General features: G+C 35.6%; 1 protein-coding gene across 3 annotated transcripts; it reads right to left on the reverse strand.

Moving 5' to 3' along the window:
• Window positions 1-4: 4 nt before the first annotated feature.
• Window positions 5-10,450, reverse strand: cdc42ep1b (CDC42 effector protein (Rho GTPase binding) 1b). Of its 3 annotated transcripts, none has more exons than XM_051103585.1 (5): window positions 10,286-10,450; window positions 7,030-9,025; window positions 3,255-3,742; window positions 1,998-2,026; window positions 5-457 (listed from the first exon to the last, which is right to left on the reverse strand). In XM_051103585.1, the coding sequence occupies exons 2-5, from the start codon at window positions 7,484-7,486 to the stop codon at window positions 439-441; spliced, it is 993 nt and encodes a 330-aa protein (XP_050959542.1). In that variant the 5' UTR covers window positions 7,487-9,025; window positions 10,286-10,450; the 3' UTR covers window positions 5-438. The 3 variants fall into 3 exon arrangements, with proteins under 3 accessions (XP_050959542.1, XP_050959543.1, XP_050959544.1); XM_051103586.1 differs by lacking the exon at window positions 10,286-10,450 and adding an exon at window positions 10,031-10,144; XM_051103587.1 differs by lacking the exons at window positions 5-457; window positions 1,998-2,026 and having other exon boundaries at window positions 2,618-3,742.
• Between the last annotated feature and the right edge of the window lie 7,019 nt (window positions 10,451-17,469).

Raw genomic sequence — 17,469 nt, forward strand, 5'->3', positions numbered from 1 at the left:
CAAAAAGAGATTCAAACAGTAAAAACCATTTTGTGGCTCTTTAATGTGTCATGATAGATCAGTGTATTGCCTTAGATCAATGACACGTGAACCGATCGTCTTTTCTTTTTTACTTAATGCATGACAAACAAACCATGAATAAACAGCAAAGCGTATTTTATTTCAAGCACAGAAAGATGTCAATATAGAAGTTTAAGTCCACTGAAGTTAAAGGCACAATCAGACGTTTCACCGCTAGAGGGCGCATATTTAAAACAAACAAGGAAACAAAGTTGTAGTTTGATGATGCCATGATTGAGTGTGGAATCATGGGAGTTGTTGTCTTCATCCCAACAGCCAATGCAATCCATCGGGACTTAAGCAGAAATCATGTTCATAGACGAGTTAATGCTTCTGTCCACAGTGTCGGACCGAGTCCGAAAGCACGCTTGTAGCCAATCAACAATAAGGGCCATGTCTTGTAATGATAGAGAGAAGAGAGCGCTTAGTTTGAGTGCAGAGGGCGGATATTAGCAGATCAACTATGCATTGAGAGAAATGGAAGATAAAAAAGGAAAATATCAGAGGAACAAAACATTAAAAAGATGGGTTACAATCAGGCAAGAGGTAGGACCCGCGTAAATATCGGGAATGAAATCAATGAATGAAAGGCCTGGAATCGGACATCGAGGTTGCGTTGTTTCTTTATGATAGGTGAGTAATGTTGATTTTGCATTGTTTCACACAACTTATCAGTGTTGGCTTTTGTTTGAACATGCTTGTGTGTCATCTTAGCTTGTTTCCGCGATCGTCATTATGTTAGGGTTGTGTATGTATGTGTGGGGCTGACATATCAAAATAGGTGCGAGGTCCCATTGGGGTATGGGTGTGTTTTTTTTTGTTTTTTTTTTTGTGCTTTCAAATATCAACATTGTTTGGCAAAAATCACTGTGCACCTTCAAGGTCACTGTAGTATGAAGCAGGGTGGGGCCGAAAGTCGTGGAAGGATGCTGGAACAATTGCTAAGGAAGGACGAGTGTGGTATATGGCTCTAAAGTGAATGACAGGTGTGATACATGGCTTGAAAGCAGCGGAACTTTTATGATGCCAGTATCGACCGCTCCGCTTCTTCCAGTCATGCTTATGTAGGAAAAAGCAGTACTGTTTTATCATACTAGATACATTTGAGTGTGTTGGAAGTTCTTGCTATGCTGTGCATTCTTCACCTGTCTAATAAAATGCATAACATATTAAAGTGTCTTTGGGGTTTCCATGTTTATACACAATAAAACCAGAAAATTGAAGGGCGACGCAATGACACGGTCTGTTGCACTGGTTAAAATTGCTTCTCTGGATTTGAACATTCTTCAAAACATTTGGGATAATGTAAGTACACAAGTCAGCAAAATATACAACACTGTTCTAGTGGTTTTTGGATATTTAATGTAAAAAATCTTACATGTTGTGCAATTGACCATTTCTATTTTAACAACAGACCCTTACTATTAACTTACTACTAACTTAAAGGGGTCAGGACATTTTTTTTTAATCAGCTTGCTGCTTCCTCTTTCAACAAGTGCCTTTGCAAACTTTGAGTTTAATGACCAGTAATGCACATTCGCTAATGAAATACAGACAAAATGCATTAACTGAAAGCTGTGACATGTTAACTACAAATCATTATAAAACTAATAGATTTATAGCCTTCAACTTAAATACATTCATTTACAAGCAAACTGTTTTTCCTATTCAATTTTGTACTACGTATGTTAGTGCTATATTTATTTGGAAATACTGTAATACCAGACAAATGACTGCAAATAACTTGATTTTGCCAGTAAGTGGTGAGTGTCTTTTATGCCATTACCGAGTCATCAAGTTGACGCAAAAACTTGATCTCGAGGCCACGCGCAGCAGTTAAGTCTATAAGGATCTTGTTCTGTCTCATATCATAATATTAATAAGTAGTACTTATTACATACAGACATCTTCTCATTCCTAAAATAATGTCCACTCACCTGCTTGGATCTTGCTCCACATCTTGTTCCTAAGGAGAATATATAGCAGAGGGTCACACATTTTTAATATTAATTATAAATGCAATTACCAAAATTAATAAATATCTTTATTTTCTTAAATACAAAAGATATTCTCTTTAGGGAATTTAGTTACTACATATTTCATTACTAACCTGATCTCAGCTCTTTGTGACGATGGTTCAGGCCTTTCATACATAAACATTTGAATAATTTCAGAAATCCTTTTTTTTTTTTATGATAAATCACGACAAACCTTTTCAAGGAAATGTTAGAATAATTGGCAACAGTTAAAAACAGTTAATTATCTTTTTTTTTTTTTTTTCACAGGAAGTTTCCACAGCCGTCAGCGCGCCGTAATATTTCAAATACCCAACGGCTTTTGCCTCATTTACATATAGTTGAATATTTATAACGCAGTACATAACTCCGCTCTCTATTGGCTTTGAGACACTTTAAACTATCAATAAAATGTCTATTTTTTATTATTGTTATTTCTTTCTCTCTCTAAATAACTCAGCTGTATTTGTATTATTTGTTCATTTTGCTTCTTCAACATGTTTTATACTTCAAGAAGTAAAATACAATGACATGTTCCTGAACATATATTTTATTTTAACAGTTAATTATATACATTGTTCTGCCACAGATAGAAAACTCTAACATTAATTTCATGTATTTTCACTGCATATAAGGACATTTTTAATTTGTGATTAAATTTCATGTTTGCTTCGAAATACATTTTTCTGTCAACTCTAAGCATAAAACTGGACAAATTATTCTGTCAAATGTATCTGTTATTTTTGTTTACAAAATATTGTCATAATAAAAAATACAAATAATATTGAGTATCTTCATACTGGCTTAAGCAGATCTACTGTAAATCTATGTTTAATTAACTGTAGATGCTACAAATCCTGATCATTACCTTTTGGTTTCGTAAATGCATATGTACATATAAACAACATAAAAATATAAATGTACAGGACAGATTCATTGAATACTTGATTCCAAGTTTAATTGACAAGCAAAGAAAATTACAGCTGAATGTATGTTCATCTGAATGATGTTCAGTTATCAAGAAATAACCATTTGTGCACTGACCAAAAAAAAAAAAAAAAAAAAAAAAAAAAATCTTATTTCCAAAACTTATTTTGACTTTAAAATAAAAATTGTATTAAAAACTAAACTGTATTTTGAATATCAGCTGTCCTTATGTGTAATTTCTGATGTTCATACTTTGATTTCTTCCTCCGTCTCAGTGAAGCTGTACGGTGTCCTGGTGTGTCTAAAAGATGAAGGTCTCTGACGCTCTTCTTCAGGTCTTCCTCCAAAGTGACGTGCTAGCATGCTAGCAGCCTGCTGGAACCTCCTGGGCTCAATGGCGACGTCCGCTCCGATCGGATTCCTGGCTGAAGCATCTGTTGTCTGACATGTACGATCCGTCTCAAACACAGAGCTCTGCTGCTCTTCTTCCTCAATCTCCTCATCTTGACGGCTCTTAATGAGGCAGCAGGAGCTGTCAATCAACTCCAACACCTCACTCATGAGGGAGGGGCCGAGGTCCACCGTGAAAGACGAGAGCGAATCAGATCGCGTCAGCGAGACCTCGCTGTTCTCCGGTAATGAACTCCGTCGATTGTCTGCACTGAGCAATTCATATGTTTCTACAAAGCTCTGGTCGAGACGGGATAAACGAGGCAGCGTGACGAAACCAGAATGAAGACCTGCAGGAGAAGAGAGGAAAAATAACATGTTTCTGCAGATATTTTAAAATATTACCACATTAGTTAAGTGTGCAAGGATTCATCTCTCTAGAAGCAGTAAGACAATCACAATCAAGCAAGAAAAAAACGAAAAACTAATATGCATATATATTCAAGAGCTCCATCAGTTTTTATATTTTTATTTTTTTTTTTTTTTTTATTTGTTTAAATGTTTATGCACTTAATACAAGTGTTTCATTACAAAAGCTACATTCTTGACACAATAGTATGAGTGAGAAGTTGTATTGAAAAAATGAACATAAATAAATTGTATTGTGGTACAATGTCCAGTAGGTGGCAGGATGAGACCTGTGTGTTATATTTAGTTGTCTTTATGTCAGTCTTTCAGAGTTGGTTTTTTGGTTCCCGGATTAAGGGAAATTCCAGAATTCCAGAGACATTAAACACACACACCACTGAAAACATCACAGCGCTTTTCTTCTGTCTCTCCCTCATATACTCAACTGTGAGTCTCTGCTTCATTTTCTGCAGGTGTGTGTTTGTGCAGGTGTTTGTACTCAGACTGATAAAGGTCATTCAGTCTGTCTGTGTCTTTGGTCATTACAGATCGTATCACACTTCTCAGCGTCTCATTTTCAAGTGGGATGTTTTTAAGATACAGTGTCGAGTTAAAAATAGCTCAACTTAAGATATGTAGTGCAGCAGATCCACAGCAGTTTTAAATAATAAACCAATCCGATTAATTAAAAAGAGGTATAAACATATTTACCTACGGACAAATGTATTGAGTGTTTACACTATCAGAGCTCGACATTAAGCCTTAAGTGTACGGCATAATTTACGTCAAATTCTTACATTTAATCAATACATACAGTTAAAATAATTAGACTCTGTTTGTTTGTTACAATTCAAATGAAATCAGTATCAACAAACTACACTGCAGAACAAAGGCTGAAGCTGCATTAAAAGTGCCATTTAGATGTATTTTCTCGGTCTGTTTAATGAAGATAAAAGGTTCAATAAATGCATTTACACAGTAAAATTGCAAATGCATAAATGATGTTATAAGATTAATGTTTCACTTTGTTTGAAACATAAATCTGAAATGTTAGAAAAATGCAATGATTCTTTTAAATATGAAACCAAACCACCAGTAGGTGGCGGCAAGTCTTAATGAGTGAGTCACTGATTCAACCAATTCATTCAAAAGGCTAATTCATTCCATAAATGACTGCCTTTATGAATGGCTCACTGAATCACCTGATTTGTTCAAAAATGCTGAATCATTCAGTAATGAAACAGACTGTTCTGCTGTGGCTTTGCTTAGAACTACTTAGCAAAAATGATTAATAATGTGTCTAAAATGTAAGTCAGGTAATATTAACGCCTTGTTTATTGAACTACTGTTTAAGTACTGTATAAAATCATTGTCACATTTGCAATCATGCTGGTGCTTGGTCGTGTGATGTTTACCTATATCATATGTTATAGACAGTATTTTTTTTGTTTTGTTTTTTTTTTACAGCATTATGTTTGTTCATGTTTGTTTCTTTGTGTGTGTTGAGGTGCCTATGAGTTTACATTTTTCCGTGAGTCAGATAGGCTGCACAAGCCTCAACTGATGCAACCTTGATACTGTCCGTTATCGGTCACCGCTTACACTGAAAGTAATACAATCAGAATTATTCTCACCAAAGTTTCGGTGCTGGCCTAGTTATTGTTTGTTATTGATGTTTTAACCTGGTTACTTTTCCGGTCGGGCAAGTAAAATTGTCTTTCACTTGCCCCTTCACAAACAGACAAGCGTTAATCAGTTGTCAGTTGTTTTGGTGGTGGAAAAAAAACACCAAAACCATACTAAAACTGTGATGCAATCAACACTTACTATAGCAACAACTATAGCGATAATGCTAATTACTGTACAACAGTAACGATAAGAATAACTATAATGATATCTATATTAGCATCCACATCAGCTGACGATAATGTTCTGTTTATTGTTTATTTTTACTGTTGCTCGTGCTCTTTAAAGCAGAATGGATTCGTATTGTACATTAATGCCATCAGCTGGGGGAAAAAATGCTCTGAAAGTGATTTCAACAATATTGTTCGTCTGTGTTATCGTTATAGTTACAGTAGTGTCGACTTGCTATTCTCAGATTGTGAAAGAAAATGAAAACAATTTAGTTATTATTAGTTCTCATTCTTGGTGTGAACACACGTCCAAAGTCACAATAGCTCTTGAATTTGAAGTAAGAATAATAGCTATAACAATAACATTAACTATAATAATAAAAAAAAAAAAAAACTAATATATTATAAGGCTAATCATAACAATATTAGAATCCATGAAATGCATTATCAGATCATTTTCTAAGGCTGCATGTTATATTAAACCCATTTTAAAAAATCATAATTAAGCATATTATTATTGTGAATTCACAAACGCTACAGTTCAATTAAATGAATATATGCGATGCAGGTTTAATATGTGCGCTTCAATTATTTACATGCATATAGATTACGCACATGCATTTCAGAGCGGCTCCGTTCACAGTAAATGCTGCTCCACACAAACAGTTATCATTTACATGAAGCGTCTCAAACTCCATCTCTGCATATTGCTTATTTAGTTTATTATAACGGTTATCTGGGAACGTGACGTGAGCCATTTGATCAGATTTGTAAGGTAAATAATTTATAAACCTACTCCAACACAAGAGAATACATCATTATCTTTCTAAATATGCTAACTATTCATTGCAAATTCAAAATAGAAGTTCAAACCCGCACTCTGAGTTTACATGTTTTGATGTTCACATATTCAGGAACTTACAGTGGCTGTAACATTTCTGTCATAAAGAAATGGCCAAATATTAAAGATTAAGCGGACATTTGAATTAAATATTGTTGAGTCAATATTAAACAAGGATTAGATCGCGCTGTAAAGTGTTAAAACAGTCGTCAGGCTGTTGGCGTCCTCTGCAGGCCTTTAATATAATGCAAAATGCATGTTAGTTCAATTGTTTATAATACAGTATGTATTTTCACAGTTTAGTTCAGTAAAACCATATCATTGTTTGCTTTTGACATTTTATTTAAACCAATTAGTATTACCTCGTTGCTATATGTATTTGAAGCTATTTTAAGGCCTATTGTTTGCTTCGGCCTGTTATAACCTCAATTATCCGATTACTCGATTAATCATCAGAATAATCAGCTGATTACTCAATTACCAAAATAAACGTTAGTGACTTAAATATAATAGATGTGTTTGGTGTTGGTACCGTAAGAGCAGAGCGGCTCGTCCGGTGAGCTGGTGGAGGTGGGCAGCAGCGCCCTCATCAGGCCACCATTGTTCATGTTTAGCTGAGGCAGAGAGATGGCGTTTTTAATGATGGGTGAGATAGGTGGCGGAGGGGATGAGAAATCACGTGATCCTCCTCTCAGCCGGGGCAGGGGAGTCTTTCGTACATGCTGTAGCGTTCGCGACAAAAATCGCGTCGGTTTGGAGCCAGAAGGTGAATCTGGATGCCGTAGCCCATCGCTGTTACTTGATCCACCATAGTTGCTCAGAAACGAAGTGTCACCAAAGACGTCCCCACCGCGGCCCACGTGCATCGTGTGGCGGAAGTCCCCGAGCGGCGGACTAATCATGTCCACCGACAGGTCGCTCTTAAACCGCCGTTTGCCGTGAGATGTGGACACCAGGCCTTTGATCGCCGGCAGCTTTCCCAGACTCATCACGAGAAATATGATTTAAATGATTGTTTCAAAAAAAAGTTGATGATGATGTGCTCCTCAAATTTAAACAGATGCCAGATGTAAATAAAAATAAACAGTAAATTAATGTCAAATTATCATTACAAAAGATCCCCAAAAAAGTTACTGGTGGAAAAAATTGAGGTGTCAGAAAATGCTTAAAAAATCCTTGTTAAATACCCAGATAAATAAAGCATAATAAATTCTAAATTAATGTCAAATAATCATTAAAACATTCAGAGAGAGAGGGAAAAAAAGGTGGAAAAACGTGTCAAAAAATACAAAAAAGTTAATATTTGTTTTATGAAGCAATCAACCAGATAAATCCATTTGAATAAATGTTAAATTAATGTTATATAATCATTAGAAGATATCTAGAGAAAGAAAAAAAATTAGAAAGATGTGTCTGAAAAATACAAAAAATTGAATGCTAGCTTAACGAAGCAATCACTCAGAAAAATACAGCTAAATAAATGCTAAATTAACTTAAAATAATCATTTGAATAGATCCAAAGAAAAAAAATGTAGATAAACGTATTAAAAAAAGTATAAATGTAAATATAAAGACCAATTAAACAAAGCCGTTTGAGCTAATTGCTAATAAGCTAATAAGTGTTCTTCTAAGATCTGTGTGCAGCAAAAACACAAAAACTCTCACTCTGATTATAATATCCGTCAAAAATGTCACTGAAGATTGTTTTAAAGAGCGTCAACAAACTCTCCGATGAACGATTAATAAACGCTAACTACAACTGCAAAAGTGTTTTTAAATGTTCACACGTCTGTAATGTATGAGCTCCATTGATTCGTGAGCTGCTGCTCATCCCGAGCCGGAGTTTAAAAATAACCTGTTAAAGAAGCCTAATAGGATTTACGGAGAATTTAAACACCTTCTAGTGAACACAAAAACCCTGCACTCTCTCTGATAGTAGAAAAATGTTTTGTGTACAAAATGTCTTCAAAAATGTTTAACATGTCACCATCCTTTTAAAAGAATCACTGAATCCCACTGTTAATCCCACAGTTTTCAGAGACTTCTTCGGATTTACATGATTCAGAACTTCTTTCAAACATCCGTTTCACACATCACGTTATATCTCCTTCAAAACCGCATCTGAGTTCATGTCCACACCAAAGCTGAATGCTGTTTCTCCAGAAAGCTGATGTTTTGATAGATGAATAACATCCAGCATTGCACTTTTTCTTCGGCTTTGTCCTGACACACCTGACCTGACGTCCACCTGTGCTCTGATCTGTTGTTTTAGTGTTTACAAATCCCACCGCCGACCTTCGGCGTCCCAGAATCCCCCAAAACAGCCCATCTAAAGCACATCAGACACGCATATGATCCGCTGTGTTTTGTCTGTCGCTCCAGTGGAGACTGAGCGGCTGGGATTGGCCTGGATTAGCTGGATTATTCGTCCTCGCTCTCTCTCTCTCACTCTCTTCTGTTATACTTTCTCTTGCTGGACCATCTCAATCCATTTAGCCGCCCGTCAGTCAGAATTTTCCTCACGCGTCCTAAAAAAAAGAGAAAGAGAGTGTCAAACACCAGAACACCAGACAACTGGAGTAATACTATGTCATATATACAAATGAAAATACACACCCTCATTTACATATTTTAACATACACTGCAAACACACACATCTCCATCCAGACTGTTATTTGTGGAGTTTAATTACACCTGTGTGTGTCTCTACACAAACACACACACCCTCGTTCAGCCCATCAGACAGAGGAAGTGAGTGGGAAGTAATGGGAACAATCTGTGTGTGTTTAGCTCTTGCTGCTCTCTCATTCACTCACGCATTATTCTTCATGCATTATGGTTTTTATCATGATTTTGTTTCTGCAAAGCAACACCTTGGTAACCTGACAATACCTAGCATCATCATCAAAAATATTTGAACTAATTTTTAGCAATCTGATTTAGAAATATAAAAAAACACATTTAATTATTTACAAACAATTTACAAATAAGACACCTTAGCAACTGCATAGCAACATCTTGGCAGCCTGACAACAAGTACCATCATTATTTTTAATAATATTATTATATATTTGTTTTTCATGTTTGACAGATTGACATTCAAATGGTTTGATTAAACTATGTTCACATTTCACCCCAAATTCTAAAGAAAGAAAAAGAAGCCTATTAGAACTAATACGATTTTTAGCAATTAAGTTAATCTGCACCTCAAATCTTATTAAAATACCTAATGTGAAAAAATATTTTTTCACAACAATTATTTAACCGCCACCTGTCTATCTGTCTTTCTTTCTGGAGGAAAAGACACTTCTCAAACTGCCTAATGACTGAATATGTCTGTATAACGTGTCAGTTTATTTATAACCGTTCCTTCAGTCTTCAGTTTAGTGCCAAATTTTCGTTTACTTACAACAAACGAATTCATAACCGAATAAAATAATCAAACTTCCTCATGTGTCTCTAAAGCGTCTTTTAATTTGTCCTTTCACATGCCAATTTTATATTCTTTGTACGATATAAACATTTACACTTACCTTAAAGCCAGAATAATACCGAAGTTTTAGCCCGTTCATGAATAAATTCCAGACCAGACGCGCCACCGCTAAGCGCGCACCCGAGAGGCGAGGAGCCCGAGAACGACGCGCATGCGCACGGCGGAACGGACGGAATGATTAGAATCACAGACACGCGCATGCATTTGGACAAGCAGAGCTTATTTTGTCAGAGATGAATAAAAAAAGAATAAAGATATTTTACTGGACGCTTGTGAGCGTCTAAAATGACCTTACTTTAAATGATAACACACGGTCTTGAACTAATTCCAGGAGATTCACTCTCAAAAAGTCCAGGATGATTTCCACACAGATCGTATTTGTTTTAATCCTAGATCAGCCATGACCCCCTTATAACCCCTTGACCTTCAGGGACATTCCACCTCTGAACATGAAGCTCCCAAAAACAAAGGAGCTGCAGTCCGGCTGCGAGGAGATGAAAGAGGACGTGTTTTCTGTGCTGAGGGAGAAATGTTTACTGTGGGCAGAAGGTGTTTACAGTGAGGAGGTTTGTGCATCCCAGCTAAATAAAAAGGGAACATTCTCAGAACTTTAGCTAACGTTCTGGCAAGGTTGTCTCGAAGTTATAAACAAACATTCTTACAATAATGTTAATAGAAAGTTCAAAGTTATATGTTCTCAAAATGTTACCACAAAACATTATTTATACATCATTTATGGAATGTTTTTCTTAGCTGGATGTTTGTATAACTTAAAAAAAAAAAAAAAAAAAAAAAAAAAACCTTAATAGTTTTAGATGGGTCAGAGAAGATTCTAAATAATGTTCCCATAATGTCTGAAATATGCTCAAACTGAACATAACTTAAAGTTTTCTCTACTATTCACAAAAACATTAGCAAAACGTTCTTGCAATATATTTGTTGCTAGCTGGGATGAATGTGTTTGTGTGAGTATTTTGTCAGACATTAAACAGCTCAAATGTTTGGGTTAATGAACTCACTCCTCAACATGATTTCTCCCAATCATCTTTTTTCTTTCTTACTCTGCTCCTCCTTTTTCCTCTTTTCCCTCTGATTCTCATTCCATTCATCTCCAAGTTAAACACTCTCCGGCTGAGGAGTTTTATTCAGCTTGAAGTAAAAAAGGGTTTTTTGGACTTGGATGCCGGACAAATGCTCCCACTGCATGGACAAAACTACAGTCTCACCTTCTCAGCTTTTTTGCTGTTGTATGCATTTGTTTTTTTCATTCTCGCAAATATTCGAGGTTTGATCTTTTTGTTGTTCATTTTCTGTCCATATTCTGCAATTCGTAGGCTGATTTCCTCTGCTCTGATACTTGTGACCCTCAAAGACCTTCCAGCTCCTCCAGCTCTTTTTCTCTCCTCCAGCTGCTGTTTCTTCTCAAAGTCCGTGACCACAGACACACCCTGATCCTCAAGCCAAACGCTCTCACTGCCCACACTGGCTTCCCGCAACACTTTTACAACCTTCTCACTGCGTTTATGCAACTTTTAATAGCGTCTGTGTACTACCAATCAGGGGTTATGAAGCCTCAAACTCTCCAGACGTCACATGTGGATCCATCACGGTCTAGTTATGCTTAGAAATGGTTTTGTTGGTGTTTTCTGGTGTGGGCTGATAGTTTTGACGATTCCATGTTCCCAAGCAATGTACAGACTGATAAAATATAAATCATGAAGTCACATTTTCAGCTAATGCATAAATGGAAATCAGGAATCACTCAGTTTGGACAGCTTTTAAAATGTGTTGATTTCCTGAATCTGACCACTGACAAACTTTTTCAGTTTATGCATTTAATGTATTATATTTTTGATTTTGTCTAAATATTACTTAGTTTTAATAGTTCTAATATTTTCAATTTAATTTGCACATTATGTAGACTGAAAGGAAAATTGGTGTAATCTTCACTCAGAAATTGCTATTAAGTTTAAAAAAAAATACAAAGAAACAGCAAACAACACTCCATGTATATTCATTTTATTGTTTTTTATAATAGTAAAGTAGGCTATATTTATTAATCTTATGTTACATTAATTATAACATTTGAACAGTTATTATATACAGTTTTTTATACAATAGTAGTATAATAGTGCACTTTATATATAGTGTTCCTGTAGCTCAAACATTTACAACATGGCACCAACACCAACAAGGTTATGGGTTCAATTCCCAGGAAATATAAGAACTGCTAAAATGTATAGCTTGAATTTAATATACGAGTCACTTAGCATAAAAGCATCAAATGCATAAATGCAAAAGTAAAAATATCATAGTGTGTTTCTGATGATTTGTCGTTACCTCAGTTTCCCCTTAAGAGTCAAAAACAATTGTCACAATTACATGAAATTTTAAATAAAACCTTCTAAAAAATTTCTAATACATGAGGCATTCCTGTGAAAGTATTTGAGGTGTGTTTCATTAGTCTGAACAGGTTTCAGGTTTTCCCACCCACTCATCCATACATGACATCACACACAGAGATGGAGAGAGAAACTCTCTAAAGATGATGTGGGTTTGGGGGATTTTAGTCACGGATGACTCAGCAGCAATCCCAGGATTCCCTCACTGTTCTTTCATTGGAAATTCACTTACGTGTCTGCTAAAGGAATGCATGTAAATGCTGTCTGTGGATGAACACGCACAAACACACAGACTTTTTGATTGTGGGAATAAAAACCTTAAAAATCATATGGCATTTGGTTAATTACAGCTTCTCTCGCTGTTGAGTGTTTCAAGTTAAGATTATGTTCATGGTTATTTAGTAGCCTGTCAGTTTAAAACAGTAGAATTTGTCATAGTCTCGTAAATGTTCTTTCGTGTTTCCAGGAAACTGTTATTTCTCAGATTGACTGCAGCTGGTGTCGGGACAACCGGAGCGTTCAGAGAAGCAGCTTGAGACCGAAGCGAGAGGAAATTCTCATGTTTTTGAGGAATCAATCACTGCAGATGGAAGCTCGCAGTCAGAGCAGATTTCAATGCAAATGGCGCTTTATTTTAGCCTCAGCAGCAGAATTCCGCGGCTTCCTGAACACCGTCTCCTTGGTTTCGTTTTCACAACAGTTCATAGACTGGTCAGAGTCCACAGCAAACACTCACTGTACAGTTTGCGTGCTGACTGTAAAACAACACAGCTATTAACTTTAAAAGGGCTGTCGCGGGTATTTTTTTTTTTTTTTTACACATTGTTGCAAAGCAGCTTTACAGATAACCTTCATGTTAATGTTTATAATCTTAATATCTGCATTGTGTAAGCCTTACGCCGGTACGTTTACACGGAAAACCATGTACTAATAACGGGAAAGTTTCACGTACCGTTTACAACAGTGGTTCTCAACCTTTTTTGGGCCAGTGCCCCCCTACCCATTATCCAGGTCCCTCACCGGCCCCCATCAAATAAATCATAGTCTAATTGTCCTCACTGAATATTAAAGTTGATTATTATTATTTTGTGTTTATAATGAGGACTGTTATTATATTTACAGTAATTCAAATGTATGGGGTCATTATGATTTTTAGGAAATTACTTTATTTCAAGGATGCATTGAATTGATCAAAAAAGACAGTGAAGTACTTTTTTACAGTAAATTATTTTAAAATAAGTGTAATAACATTTATTTACAGAGTTTTTAAGCATGTTGGTGGTTTTCATTGCTACAGCTTCAGTGTTGTTGAGATGTGGATATATTTTGTTGCCCCAAATTTAAAAAGACTAAATAAAAATGACATAGTGGACATTGCTATTTTGGTGAGTAAATACCACATTTACACATAAACCCTACTTTACTATATTTCATAGATTTTGTGAGAATATTTCAAAATTTACTTAAAAAAACTAAGCACAACCCTAATTCTAGAAAACTTGGGACATTTTGTAAAATGATCAAATCTGTGATTTGTTCATCCTATTTAACTTTTATTTAATTGACAAAAGTACAACGAAAAGATTTCCAAAGTTTTCACTGACCAACTTAAATGTATTTTGTAAATATGAACATATTTTATATTTTATAAGTATGCATCCCACTCCAAAAAAGTTGGGACAGAGGCAAAATAAAAGTGAAAAGGTTATAGAATAACCAAATAAACTGCTTTGAAACACAGCAAGCAGGTGAATTGGTAATAGGTGAGGGTGTCATGTTTGGCTATAAATGGAGCTTCTCAGTCTTCGCAACCAAAGCTGGATCATGGCTCAAAATTTGTTTATATTAACAAAATAAAACCAAGTTGGTGAAAACATTGGATTTTTTCTTTTTACTTAAGTCAATTAAACAAAGGCTAAAGAGAACAAATGGCATATTCTTGATTTTATGGCATTTCACAAAAAGCCCCAACTTTTAATTGGGGTTGTAGAAAGATGGGAAACATATGGTCCTTATTTTCAAAATAGTTACTATTTTAGTGCTGTCCTGATTTATATATTTGATTTAATAGATCTTCAATTCAATTTCAAATCTTGCTTTTTTTCAGTGTGTCGTGCCAGCTATAATAATAAGAAATGTTTTTTAAGCAACAATCAGCATAATTTCTGAAAGATCATGTGACACTTAAAGCTGTAGTAATATACTCTAGCTTAGCATGAGAAGAAAACACATTTTAAAATATATACAAATAGAAAGCTTTTTTTTCTTATAATATATAGGCCCGTTTTGAAAGCATGTATCTTAAACCCCAAAACAGCTCATACATATTTTTTTTTATGTCACTGAATGGCACATGACATTCATCACAGTTTTGATTTATCATTTAAAGTATCATGTTCATTAGAAGCAAAAAATTAGCAAAGAAAGCCACATGGATATAAATTAGGCTATATTTGTGAGCTTTGAATAAACTCCTTAGAAATGTGGTATTCAAACCAACCAATCATCAAACAAAAAAGTATTAATATAAATTTTTCTAAACAAGAAAAAACATCTCTTGCTTTATCATATCTAAATGCTTGCTATTGTTTTGACGCAGCAGCTGCGCTACAGGAAGTCAAGCAAACACTGAAGTACTGAAGCCGTTGCTAAGAAAATAATACACCGTCAGGTCTAGGAGCGGGAGTATTGGTGTAAACTAGCAGCAAACAGAGCGACACGTGTGCTAAAGCACATAGATCCCGTTATAATCAGTCGTTCAGTAACAACTGAGAGCGAGCGCTACAATAAACTGATTCCACGCGCCTGCGCCACCGACAAGTTGAAAAATAAATATAGAAAGTGCATTTTGATGTATCCAGTGTAGAGACAGCCTTAGGATGTGGCAGACCATTTTCTTTTGTGAGTTTCAGCTCATACATCTTTGGTGTAAACTCGTCTTGACCAAACGCCCCCCAGAAACAGCTCAACGCCCCCCTTTCAAAAATATTGCTTCCAGCGCCCCCCGATGCTGTCCGAACGCCCCCGGGGAGAAACACTAGTTTACAAGAATCCAAGACATGCGCACATCCACGCATTCCCACCTTTTTCTTCTGGTAAAAGTGGGCGCAGCCATTTGTACATTTTATGGGTCTGGCTTCCGGTCTCATCCACGTCCAGATATTTTAGTTGTACAAAACCGATAATTTTGGTGCTTGATATTGCAAACTGCTGTGTCCTAACCATGTCATTTTAATGTATTATGTTAATTATGAGCACACTGGTTTGTAGTGCAAACAGTTTTACCATTTACATTTCCCCATAGCAGATATTGAACCGGAAGTCTCACCCACAGACTTCCTTCCACATTAAAGAAAAATGTGGATTGATAGAATGAACACTTACGTTTTTAAAAATTAGTGCGTTTTTGTAGTTTACACCGATACGATAATGCTACGTTAATGGAACCCATTTTTAAAAGTTTTCATTTTCAGACCCTCAAAACGCTGTTGTCATGTAAATGGACGATGAATCTCATAAAAAGTTTTCAGTTTTTAGATAAAAACCATGAAAAGTCCCCCTGTTATAATACAGTTGTGGCCCCAGATAATATGTGACCCTGGACCACAAAACCAGTCATAAGGGTTAATTTTTCGAAATTGAGATGTATGCATCATCTGAAAGCTGAATAAATAAGCTTTCAATTGATGTATGGTTTGTTAAGATAGGACAATATTTGGCAGAGATACAATTATTTGAATATATGGAATTTGAGGGTGCAAAAAATCTAAATATTGAGAAAATCATCTTTAAAGTTTCCAAATGAAGTTCTTAGCAATGAAAAATACACATCAATCTACCACAAAACCACAGCATTTTTATTCCCTTTCATGTAATTATATCTGAATCATAGTTGTAGTAAGAGTATGAGGTAGATGACTAAATCAGAGATTCCAGTGAAGTTCAAAGCTCATGTTCAGACATGATTACCTGAGACAGATGAACGCTTTCTGATTGGTTGAACATGTGGATGCCAATTAACTGTTGAAGGCCCTCATAATTAAAAGTACTTAGAAAATCTTAAATTAGTAGAACTCCGATGACTTAAATAAATGTGTTATTTTTGAATCAATTTATTGAAATGATTCATTCAAGCTTAGGGTTACAAAAGTCACAGATCTCAATATGAACTCCAACATTTCTCATTACATTATTTCTTTTTACTCTTACTGTATCACTATTGATTCATTTGTGTCTGTGCTTCATACATTTTAGCAGAAAACATGCACTTTTAAGTCTTCTAAGCGGTGAAATGTTGAAGTTTCTCTGGCCGCAGCAGCTCTGATGATGTCAGATGCTATTCAGCTGTATATTACTGGCACAGCAGCAGTTAAATGTGTCTGAAAGGAGTCATAAAGCGTCATTCTTCTTCAGAACAAAGCTCTGATTATGTGTTCGGATCAGACGAACAGAAGCTGCTGGATGTTCGGCTGCCCTTCGTCGCATTCCTCCCTCGCAGAACCGCTGGACGTCTCTTGATCTTCTGCTTCTGGTCGAGTGTTCAGTGTTGTGCTGGTGGCACAGAGAGACGATTGAGCACAAAACAGATGAACATAAGATGCAGGACAAGACACTAGAATACTGTCAAACGCTGAGTGGAACATCTGAAACATCATCAACATAATAAACCTTAGTCAGAGAGGCGCCTTTTTGTCAGGATTAAAAAAGATGCTCTGATATAGAGGTACAGTGTAGCCTACTGCTGTTTAACATGCCAGTTGTCAGCTGAGGACAAATCTGTCCAAAAACTTTAAAGGATACAAAAAAAAAAAAAAAAACTATGTAAAACAGTTCTGAAAGTTGTTACAACTTTGTTTTCATCCATGTAAAATTCAATATGGCATCTACAGTAGACTTTCTACAGTAAGTACAGTCAATATATAATTTATCTATTAAGAATCAAGCATATTGTACAAATAAAATAACCCAACATGCCAGGGTTATAAAGATAGATAAACAGACAAACAAACAATAAATAAATAGCCTAGTACATGTTAAACAATTGCATAGTTCGTATTTGCTTTTAAATTCTTACTTT

The sequence above is a fragment of the Labeo rohita genome, unplaced genomic scaffold (genome assembly GCF_022985175.1).
Source record: "Labeo rohita strain BAU-BD-2019 unplaced genomic scaffold, IGBB_LRoh.1.0 scaffold_502, whole genome shotgun sequence".
NCBI lineage: Eukaryota > Metazoa > Chordata > Actinopteri > Cypriniformes > Cyprinidae > Labeo > Labeo rohita.

Excerpts from the sequence above, each read along its gene's own strand:
- cdc42ep1b (XM_051103585.1), bottom strand. The coding sequence starts at position 7,486 with ATGAGTCTGGGAAAGCTGCCGGCGATCAAAGGCCTGGTGTCCACATCT. Across the intron at positions 3,743-7,029 it reads CGAGCCGCTCTGCTCTTACG|GTCTTCATTCTGGTTTCGTC; the intron begins GTACCAACACCA and ends CTTCTCCTGCAG. Across the intron at positions 2,027-3,254 it reads AGACGGAGGAAGAAATCAAA|GAACAAGATGTGGAGCAAGA; the intron begins GTATGAACATCA and ends TATTCTCCTTAG.